Below are 17,419 nucleotides of genomic sequence, written 5' to 3'. Positions count from 1 at the left end.
TGCAAAATGAAACTTAATTTCACTACATATGCTCCTTTTTATAAAATCTGTGTCTTAATTTTCTTTTTTGCCGAAATTCGAGGTATCCCACGTTTCAAAAAATAAAACTAATCTAAATTTTCAATATTGACAAAAATAGAGATAATGTTCGAAGTTTTGCTTATTTGATTTTTATCCTTTAGTATTCATGTATAACCTACATTTAACTTATGGCCTCATAGGTGTATATAACCAATAACCCTTCTAATATAAAAGGAAGGCCTCACCTACATGATTAAGATCATAAGCTTTGAAAGCAAATTTCGTTGTCTTTCTCTACTTCTTACCTCTCTCTATCCACCATTAGGCTCATACTTCTCAAGTCTATTCAACCTCTCCACATTCTACCATTAATCTCATAAAATACACATGACACATAACAAAGCGAGCCATAAAAAATATGTGTCAACATATAAGAGCTACAGCGGGTAGCCTGCCATACATAAGGAAAATTTTAACCACTCAAAATTAGAGAGGGTATAAATAAAGAACTAAGGCATAAGCCTCATTAGGGCTTTGTGTGAAAGAAATAGGAGAAAACCAAACTCTCTCCCTATCCTCTCTAATAGTCGGCCGCCTACAGGTGATTTCACTAGCATCAAATCACTTCTAGATCATCTATCTCTTCTTCACATCTCACTTTGGTGGGGAAACTTAGAGGCTCCAGGAACTTGGAAATCTCATTCAACAAATCTACGATGAGCAAAGATCCAAAAAGGAAGGAAAGAAGTCCATTTAAGCTCAATCATTTCTCCTTTCAATTTGTGTTTAGTTTTGGTTTACCTTTCACTAGATTTTTGAATTTTCATGGGATAACGATTGGATTTTGTGTTCATACTTTCATTAATTCTGCTATAGTACTAATTTTAATGCGTATGTTGCTCAAATGATCTTAATTTAATAAAGTTTTTCCTTCATTTTGGGCATGGCGCGTCTTTTCTTCTAGAGCAGCAAAGTGAGTAAGTCCATTGTCATGGCATGTTTAGGCAGAGTGTCGATATGTTGTCTGCTGGGCGTGTAGGTACAACGACTAGCGTGCTATGTGCTAAGGTGACCAAGAAACTCAAAGAATGGCGTCGAGCTACTAAGAGTGAGGACTTCATGACTTCAAGTATGAAAAGTGGCGCATATGTCTCCAAGTGCTTAGAGGAGCTTTGTAGACATAGATGGTTGTTGGGTCTTATACACATGGAGTCATACGATGATGCACCTCGACCTGAAATGTCCATCTGGACTCCAAATTGAGTTGGGTTGGCTGACACTATGAGGGTGCCGAAGCCATAAAATGTAGTGATGTGGAAAATATGAATAAATTTAAACCTAAAAGTGCCTAAATATAAGAGTGCGCTTGTGAGCGGGATTGAACCCATTTCACATGTGATGTCAGAGTATAAGTAAAGTATAGTAAAGTAGGATGAGAATCATACCATCGAAGGTAACCACCTATACCAAGATTTTCCAAGAATCCTCTTCGACCCGAAATCTCAGCACTAAAACCTGGAGGGGCGAAAAATAAGGGTGAGTGAGCCTAAAAATAAATCTTTGTAAAAACCTTTTCGAAAACATAATAACCCATTGCCGTAAAACAAGTATAGTTTCTAAAATATAAATACTACGTTTAATAAGAAAATACTTACTGTAGCATGCAATATCTCAAGAATTCAATATGTCATAATATTTCGTAAATAAACACATGATGTCCGTAATCACATAATCTCGCATAAGCAAGCATATCATATCGAGTGCTCATCGACACATGCTGACACACGAGTCCTAATTGCCTACAGCAATATAGGACATGACTGGCACCTTCAATGAATCCAAAGTGAACGTACAGTGCGATGTGAACATATACGTGAAAGATTGGCCTTGGTCTCGGGCGAGTACTAACACCGATGCAACAACGATAAGCAGATAACGTAAATATAATCATGCCGCAGTGATTCGATAAGTCTAGTCAACATAATACTATTCATGGTTGCAAATATAATTAAGACAACCCATAATAGTATGCATAGTTGTGCATCCCGCGTGATTCATAATAATTACATAGTTTCTATCAACGTGCTAAATCTTATAAACATTAAGCTAATCTATGTGTATCGTAGCAAATTCTTTATGAAATATATAAATGGAAACCAACAAATAAATATATACTACATAAAAGAAATGACCCACTTACAAATCATGTCGTTGGGTCGAACCTGCCACCTAGAAATGAAACCATTTATGTAAATATAACGTACTAACGTATAAACACGTTTTCGTACAAAGTACGACTAATAAATGAACTATTTTAAAACGGTCAAATTTCGAAAAACGGAGGGCGGATTCATATTTGGTACGTTGAGAAACTTAAGGAGGGACCTCGGGTTCCTCCACGTGCCGCCACAAAGTGGCTACACAGGCAGCCACGCATCGACCATCACGCGGGCCATGTGCTTTCTTCGCGGTTTCCAAATTTTGCAAATTTTCTTCCTAACTTTTAGAGCTCATTTCAAGATTGATTCTTAACCAAATTCGATGATTCAAAAGTCAATATGAAGCTAGAAATAGGGGTGGAATTTTTTCCCGAAAATCCCGAACTGTCTCGAAATTTGACCGAAAAATGCCCGAACCGAATTTCCCGAAACCGAACCAATCCCGAAAATTTCGGTTTGGGATTCAGCCACATCTTTGAGAGTGTTAAGTAATCCCGAATCGAACCGAATATTATATATATATTTATTTATTTTTAATTTATAATTAGAAATTACTTGGACCGTTGGATTAGTTAAGATCTAATCCAACCGTCCATGTGAGTTAGGTCTTTTTTATTTCTCACTCCCTCAGACTCTCCCAGACTCTTAGTCGCTCACTCTCACTCCCCCGATGCTGCACCCATCATGTTGGTGCTGCCATCGTTTGCTCCAATTCCCTTCCGCCAAGGTCACTCACACTCCCCACATTTTCAATCAACTTTCTTTATTAGTCTTTGTTCCAATACACCTCAGTGGGCTTTCTCAATGAAGATTAACCCTAATTTCCCAATTCCAATGGCGGATGACCTGGATGAGCTCAGCGATTATACATCGGATTACAAGAAGGGAGGCTACCACACCATCTCTATTGGGGACTCCTTCAAGAATGGCTACTATGTGGTGTAGAGCAAGCTCGGGTAGGGCCACTTCTCCATTGTCTGGCTTGCGTAGGACACAAAGAGCTCGGTCTGTATCTATGTTATTGTGAATAATGCTGCTTGTTTGGTTATTGAGAAATTGAGGGAAAATGTAAAGAGTAGAGGAAATGAAATGTTGTGTTCTGTAGATTGCGAATGGGAAACAGTTTCGGGTATCCCGAAATCCCGAAACAGTTTTGGGTATCCCTAATTTGGGGAATTACATATTTCAAGTATCGGTTTTGGGATATAAAATCTCATCCCGAAATGTTTTGATTTGAGATTCAGGTTGGGGGTTTCGATTTGGGATCCCGACCCAAACCAGCCCTAGCTAGAAATGTACAAAACCATATCAAAATGGGGCCGAGCTATGGTCGGCCTTGACCAGAAAAATGTTCTAAAGGTGGTCAGATGGTCACAGACCCTTGTTTGGAAAAACTGAAGAATTTTCTTCTTTTGAGGTATTTCAACGTCAACCCTTCACCAAAATGCCTAAATTGAGTCACACATCCATAATTTCGATGAGAGAAGTTAAATCTAATGTTCTCGACCTTACCTTAGTCGGAATTGACGAGAACTCGTTGGAGAAGATGATGAACAATGGCAATGGCCACTATGCAGTGCAAGTTCCACGTCTGGGTTTGATGTTCACGGTGTGAGCTTAACAACAATGAGGAATAACAAGGTATGGTGGTAGTTTGATGGTTTGGCTCGTCGAGGTCGGCGAGTGATGGCGGTTCAAGATTACAATTTATAGAGAGTGCAGAGACGAGATGGAGAGAGAGATGAGAGAGCTCGAGGCTTTGTCCATTCGGTTTTAGCTTCATAGATGAATGGTGATCTGCCGTGACGTTGATGGGCGTCATGGTACTTCGGCGACTCCGCATTTGCAGAAAGGGAGAATGATAGAAAGGGTTTGAAAAAAAGAGAGTTATGGTGAGGGTTGAGACAAAAAAAGATGGGGGAGAGTGAGCGATGAGGGAAAAAGAGAGTTGGAAGAGAGAAAGAGAAAGACTAAGGTGTCCGAGAGAGTTGGAAGACATATGAATGAGGGATGAGTATGGGGTGTGGGCCCTACATGGTACACAACCCAAGGCCAAAAAAAAAACAAAATCAAATTATCTCCCATAAACGTGAAAATACTAAAACACCATTTCTGATCGTAGTTATGTAAAATTTTAACCGTAGCTTTGATTTTGATTTTGATTTTGTTTACGCCTACGTGTTCGTACCATCGATTACTTCAAGAATACAATAAAATAGTAGCTTGTACATGTCACGAAATAACGGTCAACGAAAGTCAGCAAACTCACCTCAGGGGCATTTTTGTCAAATCACTCCATTAAAATTAATAAAATCGTAAAATTAGGGATGGGTTGTTACATATGACCTACCCCCAGCCTGTGCAGGTACGGTTTTTTTTTCCTTTTATTTATTTATTTTTAAGTGGCATTCTCCTAATGATCAGCGATAACCAAGAAGGTAATGAACTACCAGGTCTATAGGTTTGTGTTGACTTTGTACTCAATAATCTCCGTGCTCTGCTTCCCAAATTATGCACCTTGTGTTAGTATAACGATGTTGATTGCTGATCATCTTTACTTTGCTTCGAAGATACATCCATTGTGAGAAGAACAAGGCCGCCAAGTTGAATATTTAATTGGTGCGCGACTTATGCAAGTGAAGCGTGGGGCTGGAGAAATGGTGAGAAAATAGTCTTGGTGGTTTTGCGGCGGTCAGGAAGGACAATCTTGCATGAGTTACTGAATTTGCATGCCGGAAAGTCGCGATCACTATGTTAGGCGCGGTTTTGGTTGGTGAGGAGGATTTAATTGGCAACTGGGAGGTCCATATCTACATCTGCAAAATCTTCCATGGCTTGGGAAAGGTCTAAAAAGGCAGCTGTCAGTAATAACATTTTTAGAAGGATAGGATTTCCATTCCAAAATTTTGAAATCAGATCGGATCAGAATATTACAATTTTCAAATTTAGAATTTTCAAAATTAGAGTAATCTCAAAAATTTCGAAACATAATTAAGGAATTCATTTATTTGATAGGTTTTTGAATATTTTCGAACTTTTTTTACATGCAATTTATTGTTCTTTATTAATATTTGGTATGTTATGTGTAAATTTACTTAATTAAGTGGTATACTAAGCATGTTTATCCTTTTTATTATACAAGTATGTTTAATTAATATAAAAAAAATGAATAGTTAGTGACTAAAACCAACAATAAAATACAAAAGTTGATTACAAAATACATAAGTTCAATAATTAACTAAAATCGTAATATGTGAGAAATTTATTTATCGGAACAAATTCATAAAAACTAGGAAAAAATTCAGATTGAAAATTTGAGATTCTCAAAAACTTTACTTGCATTTCAATCTCTTGAATTCAGAATTTTCAAACTTAAAATTCAGAAGTGTAATTGTCGGAATAAAAAACCATATTCCAACTTGCACCCTTAAACTCGGACTCCTCGCCGGATTCTTTCCATGCAGAGCCAACTGACCGTTTTATCATGACTGTTCATGTACTTTTGGTCACCGTGTTTGCTAGAAAACTCACCTTCATATCTCTAAAGCAGAAACTACAAATTACAAAATATATTCCATTGAAGACCGACCATCAAGATTAAACGTCCGCAGGCTCCGGATAGAAGGATTCGGAGAGGATCAGAGTTCCCTAAGGGAGTTTGGACTTCTCGGAGCCCATTAGGCCCTATGGGCAAGGAAGGCCCAATAATATAATCCGTCGACAGCTAGGGTTTAGATATCACATTCAATTTACATAGAGGTTCCTCCGCGCTTGAGAGAGAGACACACAAGGCTTCCCATCTTCTTACTGCTCCGTCGTCTCCGACGTCTCCGTCGTCTCCGTCTCTCTTCCTTTCTTCTGCTGCCTCCGCGACTTGACAACATGGCGACCCGTACGTACAATTCCCCACCTGTAATTTTATCTGTAAATTTCAATGTCTGTTTTCTCTGCTGTATGTGTAAATTTTGGGTTTGGATTTTGTTGGTTTGTACAGCGGGAGCAAGATCGTTTCTTCAGGTGGCGGCGACCGAAGAGGTTGCTTCTCCTCTCAGAGTCGTTCAGATCGAGGGACTGGTAAAGCTCTACGATTTCTGACTTTTTATTGTTCTTCTGCTACTGTACTGCTGTAGAACGATGATATCGAATTTGTTTGTAATTTTGGGGAAAAATAAAAACCCCAGCTCAAATTTTGTTAACATCATTCGAATCGATCAATTTTTGAGATAATATTTGTTTTGTGAAATCCCTGTTGGTTGCTACTGGAACTGGGCTTGGTGGGTTGCCGAATTGTTGGGTTTAATGTGGTTTTTGGTTTTTTCGAAAAACAGGTTATCTTGAAGATAATCAAACACTGCAAGGAGTTTTCGCCGGCTTTGGTCACGGGGCAACTTCTTGGGTTAGATGTTGGCAGCGTTCTCGAAGTTACTAATTGTTTCCCCTTCCCGGTATGTAGATGCAGGAGCTTCTGGTTTTTTTTTTTTTTATATCTGAATGTCTTTCTTCCCTCCTCTCTTGTTATCAAAATATTCCGCTATATGTGTAACTTTTTTGTTCAGGTCAGAGAGGAGGATGAAGAAATTGAAGCTGATGGCGCCAATTACCAGCTTGAGATGATGAGATGTTTGAGAGAGGTTAATGTTGACAACAACACTGTTGGATGGTAAGTAGTTTTGATTTGTCAAATTATTGCTTCATTAGAGAAACAAAGCATGCCAAAAAGGTGTCAAGTTTTGTGTTTTGTAATATTCATCAGTAGCCCACATGTGTGTAGTATACACTGTGATGTATGAAGCTCTTTGAGTAATTGAGAGTCGAGTGTGAAAGGGGAAGATGTTGGTCGTAAGTTTCTCACTTTCTTTTTGTCCTCTGCAATATATAACTGTCTTTACTAATGTTTTTTAGGTACCAATCTACATTGTTGGGTTCTTTTCAAACAGTGGAGCTGATCGAGACGTTCATGAACTACCAGGTAATGATTTTGCAATTATTATTTTAGTTGCATGTACATTCACTTCTTTCATTTACTCACATTGTTTGTGGCAGTCATAACCCCACAGAAAAGAGTTTATGGCTAATTTGAGTTACTGAAATTTAAGAAGCTGTACATCTATGTGATTTAGAAATCTGCCTCCAAGTGTTTTTGTGGTTGGATTTCAACTCTGATGATAGTTTTGAAACCATTTAGTTGTAGGAGGATTTTAGTATTTGTAAGTTAATTTTTGCATGGATGCGTGGGTCAGTCATAGGTGGTTTTGTTGAATCCGGTTAAGGATTCAGCGGCAAAGCCAGTTTATTTTTATTTTGTGTTTTTTTTATTGTACTGGAAGAGTCTTCAAAAGTTTGCATCATAGGATGTTAAATATAGAAGAATATAGGGTATTGAGAATGCAAAATGACAAAGAAGAATTTTTTTGACAAGCTTGTGAAATGCATTTGCTCTTTTTTTAGAAAAGAGAGGAAGAGTGTAGTGCTATCCAGTAGCCACACTGCTAAGTAGCATTTAACAAACCAAAAGACTTTAATAGAATAAAGTAGGGAGAAGAGATGTTCTTTGAGGAGGAGCTTAGGTGATAGAAAGAAATATAAAGTTCCATGGGGTTGGATGGTTTCTCTATTTTGGCATTCAAATAAAGTTGCAAGGTTCTGAAAATGGACTGGTTGGTTGTTTGCAGATTTTGATTGTATTAAAGCGGTCATTGCTATCAAAAGTTTGATTGTTATCTGCCTAAAAAAATTGGCTCTTTGCTGTTACATTTCAGCCCATTTGTCTAGTCTTAATTTCATGAGCAATGTCCAAGGCATTGAAAATAAGGGTGGTAGTGGTGTGAAGGAGCAACCTCTTGATCCAGAGATGTTTGTATGAGGGACACTGATCTTTGATGCAACTCATGTTCACCAAAACTGGCTTTATGCAACACACACATAAAGCCAGTTCTGGTGAACATGTGATGCAGGCAGACATGTGAGGCAGTTTGAATGCTCATGTGTGAGCATTTGAAAGCCCTCTCACAGGTCTGCTCACTGATTCTTGCACTTCAACAATTTCCTATATGCATATTAAATACTAATTGGTATATTTTGAGTTTATAACAGATACCTCTAGTTTTAACCAAATGTAAATTTGGTTTCGATGTTGTTTGAAGTTTGTTAGGTGCGAAAATGATACCATACTCCATTGAATGAAAGTCAATTAGAGTGTTTGACTAAAATATCAATATTGGAAAAACTCTATCATGGAGACTTGTGTTTTTGGCCAAACCTCTTGTTTTGGCATTAATAAGCACTGCTGTAGCCTTGGGCTTGCAAAAAAGAAAGCAGCTAAAAGTGATTATGCGTGCTTTAGTTTCTACTGCATACCTGATCATGTTATTTTTGTATTTTTTTTCTTTAACATGGCTGTTGTTTCACTTAATTACTTATGTCTTTGCATAATTTTTTTTTTGTGTTTGTAGGAAAATATCAGACGTTGTGTGTGCATAATTTATGATCCATTGAAGTCCAATCAAGGCGTTTTAGCACTCAAGGCACTGAAGCTTTCCGATTCATTCATGGATCTCTACCGCACTAACAATTTTACAGGAGAGAAGTATGATATCATTTTTTTTCAGTGCTATTAAAACCTATACTTAGCCGACCCCACTTAATGGGAAAAGGCTTTGTTGTTGTTGTTGCTAGTAAAACCTATACTAATTTTTACCAAAAAAACCTATAGTAATGTATGGAAACTCATTTTGTTATTTGTTTTGTGGTATTAGGTTGAGGGAGAAAAACCTATCATGGGTGGATATTTTTGAAGAAATACCTGTAAGTTTGTTGAACTGGATTATTTCGTGCACTAGGATAATACAGTCTATAGATCCTTTGCTTTTATATCAAGACCTATTTGTTTAATTTCTCTGTAATATCACTTTTCAACTTTTGAATGAATGGTCGCAATTAACCTGTCATTTATTCAATACGTGGAACTACTAGTCAGAGACACTTATTGATGGTCATGCCAGTCACCTGTACTGGAAAAGTAGTCAGATAATTGTTAGAAGTAGTACTTTTTCTTTTTGATAAGAGAAGTAGTTCTTTTTAAGTATTTTAGGTCTAGCATATCTTTTAGTATGCTTTTAAAAAACAAACTTGTTATTGTTCCAATAATTTTGTTCTTTAAGTTGTTGAAAACTTTAAGGACCAAAAAGGATGATGCGCTCTTGGGTTACTCTTAAAAAACCAGAATAAAGATCTCAGATGTGTTCATTGTTTGTTATCAAGTTATGTGGTCTAACATGAATATTTCATGCTCTCCAGTTTTCCTAATAAAGGGTGGTGATTTTGGTGCCTCTTTTTTCATTTTTTTTTTTTTTGCCTGACGTTTGTCTGAAGGTTGTGCACGGTTTTACTATTTTCTTTTGATATTTATGCTGCTTGGACTTGACAGATCAAAGTTTCGAATTCTGCACTTATCAGTGCCTTTATGACTGAGCTGGAAGCTGATACACCTGTTGTCCAGGTTTGTATATGATATTTTATGAGAAATTCTATACGAGTCTTGAAATTATCTTAGTACTTATTATATCTATTTGCTGTTTTAGTGTGATTACGACCGTCTGCAATTATCCACAAGCCCATTTCTGGAGAGGAATATGGAATTTCTCATTGAATGCATGGATGATTTGTCAATGGAACAGCAGAAGGTTTGTCTTCTCCTTATCTGAGTGTTCTCATGTTATGATTGCTCATTTGCATGTCTTAATTTGTGTCTTGTCTTCCAGTTCCAATACTATTACAGGAACCTGTCACGTCAGCAAGCCCAACAGCAAGCATGGATCCAAAAGAGAAGGTAATATATTTCATTTGAAATGGATTCTTTTATTCATGGTATTTGATAGATTCGTTATTATGGTGTTTGGTTTCGTTTTTTTTGGGATTTTACATGTTGATTGGCGTCAACGTTGCTTTTTAATGGTTTTATTATATGTGATTGGCATGTGTTTGTTTGCTTTACAGTTTTTTGTGTACTAGTCATTCAGTTTCCTCTTCTGTGTTTCATAGGTTGGAGAATATGGCACGAAAGGCCGCAGGAGATGAACCTCTACCTGAGGAGGATCCTTCAAACCCTGTTTTCAAGCCACTACCCGAGCCTTCACGTTTGGATAGCTTTCTCATAACCAATCAGATCTCAAACTACTGCAACCAAATTAATGGGTATGTTGCAAATTTTGTGGCCGGTAGACGCTATCCTCTTGTTTTTTCGGGCGAGGGGAAGTGGTTTTGCATGGCACTTTCATAACTACATATGATTCTTAATGGTAGTACTTCTGGCAATTCTAACCGTATTGTGCAATTTACAGGGTTACTGGCCAGAGCTTCAGCAGATTGTATTTGACAAAAGCGTTGCACGAGAATTGAAGTAAGGCAGTGTTTGAAATGTTAGTCGTAAGGAGAATTAACTTTCCTGTTCTGTTGTTCTACCTGTATAAGATGATGAACATTTAGAGATTTTCTTGGATTCAATTTTACGAATCTGTCAAGTTTTGAGCAATATTTTATGCCTTTAGACCCGGATGTATGATGATGATGGTCGTATTCTATTCTGATTCCGTTTCCTTTACTCTGAAAATTGTTTGTAATTGCAAATTAATCGTTGTTTTATTTATTTTTATAAAACCACAACAATACTAAACTGATTCTTAAACTTGATCGCCCGGTTTGGTGGGCTCGATGGGATTGGGCCTTAGGGGTGGTTGGATTGGTAGGAACTTGTCAAACAGGACTTATAATTAATGTATGAGAATAGGTTAAAGAGATTTTTTTTCGGAGTGATTCATCATTCCTGAACGCAGCATACAAATCTCTGTTGTACTGTGTTCTGCAAGTGTGCTTGTTCCTCTTTTCTTTCTGACCATGACAAGTCTGTGTGAAATAACTTTGATGAGAAGAAAAAAGAAGGCGTTAGGAGACCCTCGTGGCTCAACCCTAGACACTTTAAGATCCTTTTTCAAACCTGTTCTTATTTCGAGTCAAGAGATAGATAAATACACATCCCATTGCATTGTTCGGGGGCGTTTTGTAGTGACTGAGGGGGTCAAAGACCAAGAAGTGTGTTAGTTATTAGTCAAGCATTCTTTTTATAGCTAGATCCAATCTCTTGGTCTTTGAGGAAAGGAAAAAGAATTTCATGTTATTCCTTTTCGGAAGAGAGGATTAGGAAAATCCTATTGCTTGTAGCTATAACTCACTCAATAAACAATGAACTAGACAAGTTCATTTAATTTAGTCACAAACTGTTCCATCCAGCCCACCAAACAAGACAGAAGTGCCTTGCAACCGACATATTTACTTATCACCCATTTTTGGCACGACATTACTAGGAGTAAGATTCTCTCCCTTCCTATTCTCATCCCCTTTCCTCCCCTCCTCTTCCACATTGTTTTTTGTCTTATTGTTTCTATAAAAAAAATTAATATAAGATGTTAACATGGCGTAATCGTAACAGTTCAAGTAGGAGGGAAGAGAAGAGGAGAAAGATTAGGAGGGGATATAATCTTCCTCCACATTATTGCACCCATCAATATATATTTGGAGTATTTTATGGAGAAAAGAAAAGAGTAATGCTAGGGAGATAAAATTTGAAGACAAAATTTGTTAACTAAATGATGTGTCACCAATAAGAATGAATATATTTATTAATATTTAAGTAATAAACCAATCATCACTTTCACGCCTTTTAATTTCTAAAATTTTATTATTACAAATTGAATCGCCTTAGTATTACCTAAAAGAAAATGATGAAAAATAATCACGGGCGAGCCACGTAAGCAAATTGGCTCACCTTGTTCCCGGTTTTGTATTGGGGGATGAAACGATGATGCAAGATTCCTTGATATTATTTATTATACACAACTTTATGGATTTGGATCATGAGCCTCCCGAGCAAAACATATGGACCGTTGAATTTTGATCTAACGATTATAATTATTATAACTTTTAAAAGAATTTTCTGTTTGTAATCGTTGAATCAAAATTTAACGACCGTGTGCTTTGCTCAGGAGGCTCAACTTTTTAAGCTCGGGAGATGGTCCAAATCCCAACTTATACCACAGGATAACATATAATAATATAAATTGATTTCTGTAACGTCACCCGTGAAGAAAACGTTATGTCGTACGGTCTACCCCACATCCACAACGAAAGCGTCCAAATATTGACATGTAATTTTGTTTTTATCTACCAAAATCACACTTTCATTGTGATAACCTTCTCTCTCTCATGTTCATGTATAACAGTATAAACCCCGTGAACAAGTCTTTAGCGTTACAATTCTAGTGGATGAATCATGGAGATGCTCCAAATGTTACAAGAACAATAATTTGAAACTTATTCTCGTAGTTTAGATATATTTAGTGTAACTAAATCGTTCGTTAAAAAAAAAAAAGTTCACTTTATAAAATTTTGAATTATATTGAACTGAACTTGATTGTCCCTCATTATATGAAACTGAAGTAAACATTTTAAATTTTTACAATGGTTAAGATTAGTCATAACTTGATCGTGCTAACGAGTTTAAAAAAATCCGAATAGTGCAAGAGTGCAGTATAGTCCAGTCTAATTTAATATTTACTTTACCACATTTAATCTTGTATCGGATATCCTATCTTGAATGGTAAAACCTAGTTTAGTTCAGCTAATAAACCCATCAAATGTAATGGACATAAAACTTTCATTTCTTCCACTGGTGCTACAATTCCTTGAGGTGCAAGATTTCTAAACCCCGAGCCAACAAGGCTCCCAGCAAGGGTTGGGGGCGGGAGGAACATCTATCGTACGCAGTCATACATTTGCTTTGCAAAGAGACTGTGTCCACGACTTAAACCTGTAACTTTTCGGTCACAAGGGAGTAACCTTTCCAGGCAAAAGATTCCTAAACCGATTTTAAAAATTCACATTGCAACGACACTAACCATTCACATTGAAAACATATGGAATATCAATTCAAGCTTAGAAAAAACTGATTAAATACATAGAAAAAACAAACATTGCATATGGTCCAATATCCTAGTGGATAGGATGTGAGGTTTCTACCCATGCGTCCCGTGTTCGAATCAGTAAGCCTCCATTGTTTGTGGAATTGGGGTCTTGATAATCTGCATAATTTGAACAACTTCTGCCATGGTAGGCCTGCAGGATGGAATCTGTGAGGTGCAAACCAAAGCCAACTTAAGCACTGGTAGGACTTCATCCTCTGGGTAATACCCCATGCTAACATCAATGCACCCCAACGCATTCCCTTGCTCAAGCAAAACCCTAACATGGTCATTCAGTATTACCACATTGTCCTCCCCATACTCCACAGGTCTCCTCCCAGTCACGATCTCAAGAATCAACACGCCGAAACCATACACATCACATTTTTCATTCACCCTTAAGCTCTGGCATGCCAGTTCCGGCGCCACATAACCTAGTGCACTCTGAAATCTGTTACTCACTACATGCTGGTCTATCTTTGTCAGGAGCCTTGCCAGTGCAAAGTCTGATATTTTCGCGTTGTAACTCTCATCGAGCAAGATGTTACTAGGTTTGATGTTGTAGTGGATGATTGGCGGGCGGTATGAGTGGTGCAATTGAGCAAGTCCCTTTGCTGTTCCAAGCAAGATTTTGAACCTATTAGCCCATGAAAGAGGTGGACTTGAATGAGGTCTTTCATGGAGTTTGGATTGAAGGCTGCCATTGGTGGCAAACTCTGTTACCAACAGCTGCATCTGTGGAGTCCAATAGTACCCTTTTAGAGCGATTAGATTCGGGTGTCTTGCTTTCCCCAGAATTCTAACCTCTCTATCAAAATCTTCAAGGCACTGGATTATATTTGATGTGACCAACCTCTTGATAGCAACTACTCTTCCTTGAGCTCCAAGTGGAATTTTGTAAACTGTTCCAAAGACTCCCTCGCCGATCTCTGAGGCCTTGTTGAGTAGGGATTCAGGACTGCTAATCCATTCCGGGGATGACCTTGAGTCGAAGAGAATGAGCTTCCCCGATGCCAAACTACCTGAACGTGAAGAGCTTGAACACATGCTCTCCAAGGCAGTTTCCACAAATGCAGGCCTCCTCCTTGCGGATGCATTCAGAAGACTAATAACAATCACTCCCAAAACAATCAGGCTGGCTGCTGAAATTGCCACAATGGCAGATAAGCTAAGGAAGGTGCGGCGCTGGTCTTTTGTGGATGTTGCAGATTTGTTATGGTGTCTATGACCGCCCATTTGGTTGTTGTACGCAGTTGGATCTAGAACAAGAGGCTTAGGCACATTCATCGTACATGGTCCCTTTAACAATGGTGAGCAAATTCCCAGATTTCCTTGCAGCGCAGTTTGATCCAAGCTCTGAAATACGCTCCCAGCAGGAAGCCTCCCTACCAACCTGTTATATGATATGTTCACAGCAAGTAGATTTTCTAGTTTTCCAAGTTCTTGGGGTATCTCTCCACTCAACTCATTGAACTCCAATTTAAGAATCTTGAGCTTATTTAGCTTCGAAATGGATTTCGGAATAGTACCACTTAAATTGTTATGTGACAAGCTCCTGAAACAAAAAATGTCACATTTCATTTAATTCAAATTCATAAGTAAATAAAAAGGCAAATGGGAAAAATTTAGGGAAAAAAAAGGGGATCATAGACTTACATCAAATAGAGAGATGAGCAGTTGCCAATTTCATCAGGAATTGAGCCAGTCAACGAGTTTCCATCCAATTGGAGAATTGCCAGGCTTGCTGAATCACATACATCCTCTGGGATAGAACCGAACAAGGCGCTGTTTCGAAGATCTAGCACCGTTAAGTTCTGAAAGAAGCCGAGCTCTGGAGGCATCCTTGACTGAAGGTTGTTCCATGACAAATTCAAGTACCTCAAGTTGGAGAAAAGTCCCACTTCTGCCGGAATATTTCCTTTGAGATTGTTGCTTGACAAATCCAACATCCTTAAAGATTCGAAGAGTTTGCTGGAACCCGGAGGAATAGAACCTGTAAGTCCCATGTGGGAGAAGTCAATTTCCTCCAACCCCAGATTAAACAAGCCCTCTGGTATGCTTCCAGTGAAAGTGTTACCCCTCAACCGAATCACCGACAAATCATTGCAGTAAGCAAGAGAAGTTGGAATAGTACCAACAAGTTTGTTGTTTGACAAACTCAAATAATTGAGTGATCTGAGGTCACTCATTGAAGGTGGGAGGCTTCCGGTGAAGCCATTGTTCGAAAAATCCAAATATTTGAGGCTGCTCATGCTACCAATCCACTGAGGGAAATCACCAGAGAACATGTTATCTGACAGACTGAAAAATGTCAAAGAATTCAACCTCTGAAGTGAGTCTTGTAATGCATCAGTGAACATATTATAGCTCAAATCAATCTTCTCTAAGTGAGGACATAGTCCTATATCCGCTGGCAAAGATCCCGAAAAGTGATTGCTTTGTAACAGAAGCTCTTTCAAGTTGTGTACGGCTGATATCCCTTGTGACACATACCCGGAAAAGGCATTGTTCGAAAGATCTAGAGTGCGCAATCTTGTCAAAGACCAAATCCCAGAAGCGAAATCAGGGTTACCGGAGAAATGGTTGTTTGAGAGATTGAGACTGTTCAAAGAAGAGCATCTAGGCAGTGTGCTAGGCAAAGGACCTTCAAGCAAGTTACCAGATAACGAAAGATAGCGAAGCGAAAAGCAGTTATCAAACAGGTTATCAGGGAGTGGCCCTGAGAGTGAGTTCTCGGAAAGATCAAGAAATTTGATGGAGCTCATGTTGAAAAGATTAGTGGGAATTAATCCTGATAAACTGTTGTGGCTTAAATTAAGCTTTTCGAGATTCGGAGGCAGAGCAAGCTTCTCCGGACTAATGTCTCCGCTGAAATTGTTGCTTGACAAAGAAAGTACCTTCAAATTTTGCAAGTTCTGAAGCCCTTTTCCGATTTTTCCCTTTAGGCCTAGGCCTTCGAGTGACAGCTGAGAGACTCTTCCGGTGGCTGGATTGCATTGTACATATTCCCAAGAACAAGGGGAGTTCTCATCTTCATTCCATGAAGCGAGGTACGAGGAAGGATCATGGATGTCGGATTTGAAGACGAGTAGGCCTAGAACGTCGTTGTTGAGCTGTGAAGGAACTGTGGCGTCTCCCATGCAGGCGTGAAGAGATGCTAATATCAATATTGATGGCAGCATATGTTGGAGGAATCCGAGAGAAGCCATTGTTGACGAGAATACAGTTTCTAATGCTGATGGTTTCAGAAGTTGTGGAAAAAGTGATGCTTTTACTTGTGGAACACCGTACGTACTTCACGGAAAATCCGCCATGAAAGACTGTTCGATTGCATTATTAGTTACTGTGAACTCACGAGAGAGAGAGAGTTGTCAAATACCAAATGGAGTGTTTAATTAATGGTTCCTTTGTAAAGGCCAAAATGAGGGAAAAGGGAGAATGTGGGTGTGAAACTGGGACTTTTGTGTAAACCGGTCGTCGTCACAGAGAGAGAGAGAGAGAGAGAATATTTTCTTGCGTCACCAAATAGGGTTTGTATGGTCCTTTGTGAATGCCCATGAGATGAAAATGGTGGGTGAGTAGGCAAAACTGTGAAAAATAATATTCTTCTACCATCTTTTTCAGAAGACGTGTAGCTTTGGAATAAAAAAAACATGTATTTTGTTGCAGACTATGAATCTATGACTTAAATTCAAAGAAGAACTAACATGAAGTAAGTTAGCATTTGATTTCCATGGGAAAAAAGAAACATTTTTAGTTATATTTTGCTAAAACTATTTCATGTATTTTTTGGAATTTTTAACCAATATTGGTTGGGAGAGAAATGGAGGTGCGAAGTACCACCTAATATTTACACGTATAATTACATTATTAATAAGGTGATACTAGAAGGATCATTATTTGAAAATTTGAATCATATTTTGCAAACTATATGAAATGATGGTTGATGGTTGGATTCTTTATATAAATTATTAAAGAATGTATCTTACCATTAACCGACACATCATCTGGTCTACAAATTATGGTCTAAAAACATGGTATTCCTAGCATTTTACTCTTTACACTTGATTCTCTTTGACTTTGACCCTTATACTCATTATTTGTGTCTCATTTTATCCCATTCCGTCAACAGTTAAAGCAATTGCTAGTTCCACTTACGTTGACACA

At 38.1% G+C, this 17,419-nt stretch overlaps 2 protein-coding genes across 2 annotated transcripts; one reads left to right on the top strand and one right to left on the bottom strand.

Annotated features, from left to right (window-relative positions):
* The first annotated feature begins 5,937 nt into the window (after positions 1-5,937).
* On the top strand, positions 5,938-10,848 carry LOC103400643 (eukaryotic translation initiation factor 3 subunit H). Its single transcript, XM_008339304.4, has 12 exons — positions 5,938-6,132; positions 6,235-6,314; positions 6,569-6,685; positions 6,797-6,900; positions 7,143-7,209; positions 8,693-8,826; positions 8,996-9,044; positions 9,667-9,738; positions 9,821-9,922; positions 10,001-10,068; positions 10,281-10,433; positions 10,580-10,848. The coding sequence occupies exons 1-12, from the start codon at positions 6,123-6,125 to the stop codon at positions 10,635-10,637; spliced, it is 1,014 nt and encodes a 337-aa protein (XP_008337526.3). The 5' UTR covers positions 5,938-6,122; the 3' UTR covers positions 10,638-10,848.
* A 2,325-nt stretch (positions 10,849-13,173) lies between these two features.
* On the bottom strand, positions 13,174-16,797 carry LOC103400642 (probably inactive leucine-rich repeat receptor-like protein kinase At3g28040). Its single transcript, XM_008339303.4, has 2 exons — positions 14,909-16,797; positions 13,174-14,807 (listed from the first exon to the last, which is right to left on the bottom strand). The coding sequence occupies exons 1-2, from the start codon at positions 16,459-16,461 to the stop codon at positions 13,331-13,333; spliced, it is 3,030 nt and encodes a 1,009-aa protein (XP_008337525.1). The 5' UTR covers positions 16,462-16,797; the 3' UTR covers positions 13,174-13,330.
* Between the last annotated feature and the right edge of the window lie 622 nt (positions 16,798-17,419).

The sequence above is a fragment of the Malus domestica genome, chromosome 04, assembly GCF_042453785.1.
Source record: "Malus domestica chromosome 04, GDT2T_hap1".
Classification (NCBI taxonomy): Eukaryota; Viridiplantae; Streptophyta; class Magnoliopsida; order Rosales; family Rosaceae; genus Malus; species Malus domestica.
The sequence above is the reverse complement of the archived record's forward strand: the minus strand, read 5'-3'. Positions and strand labels throughout refer to the sequence as shown.

Bases quoted from the DNA above. Each gene is read 5' to 3' on its own strand.
- LOC103400643 (XM_008339304.4), top strand. The intron at 8,827-8,995 runs GTATGATATCAT...TTGTGGTATTAG, and splicing joins AACAATTTTACAGGAGAGAA to GTTGAGGGAGAAAAACCTAT. The intron at 9,045-9,666 runs GTAAGTTTGTTG...TGGACTTGACAG, and splicing joins ATATTTTTGAAGAAATACCT to ATCAAAGTTTCGAATTCTGC.
- LOC103400642 (XM_008339303.4), bottom strand. From the start codon at position 16,461: ATGGCTTCTCTCGGATTCCTCCAACATATGCTGCCATCAATATTGATA. The intron at 14,808-14,908 runs GTAAGTCTATGA...TTTTTGTTTCAG, and splicing joins TGCTCATCTCTCTATTTGAT to GAGCTTGTCACATAACAATT.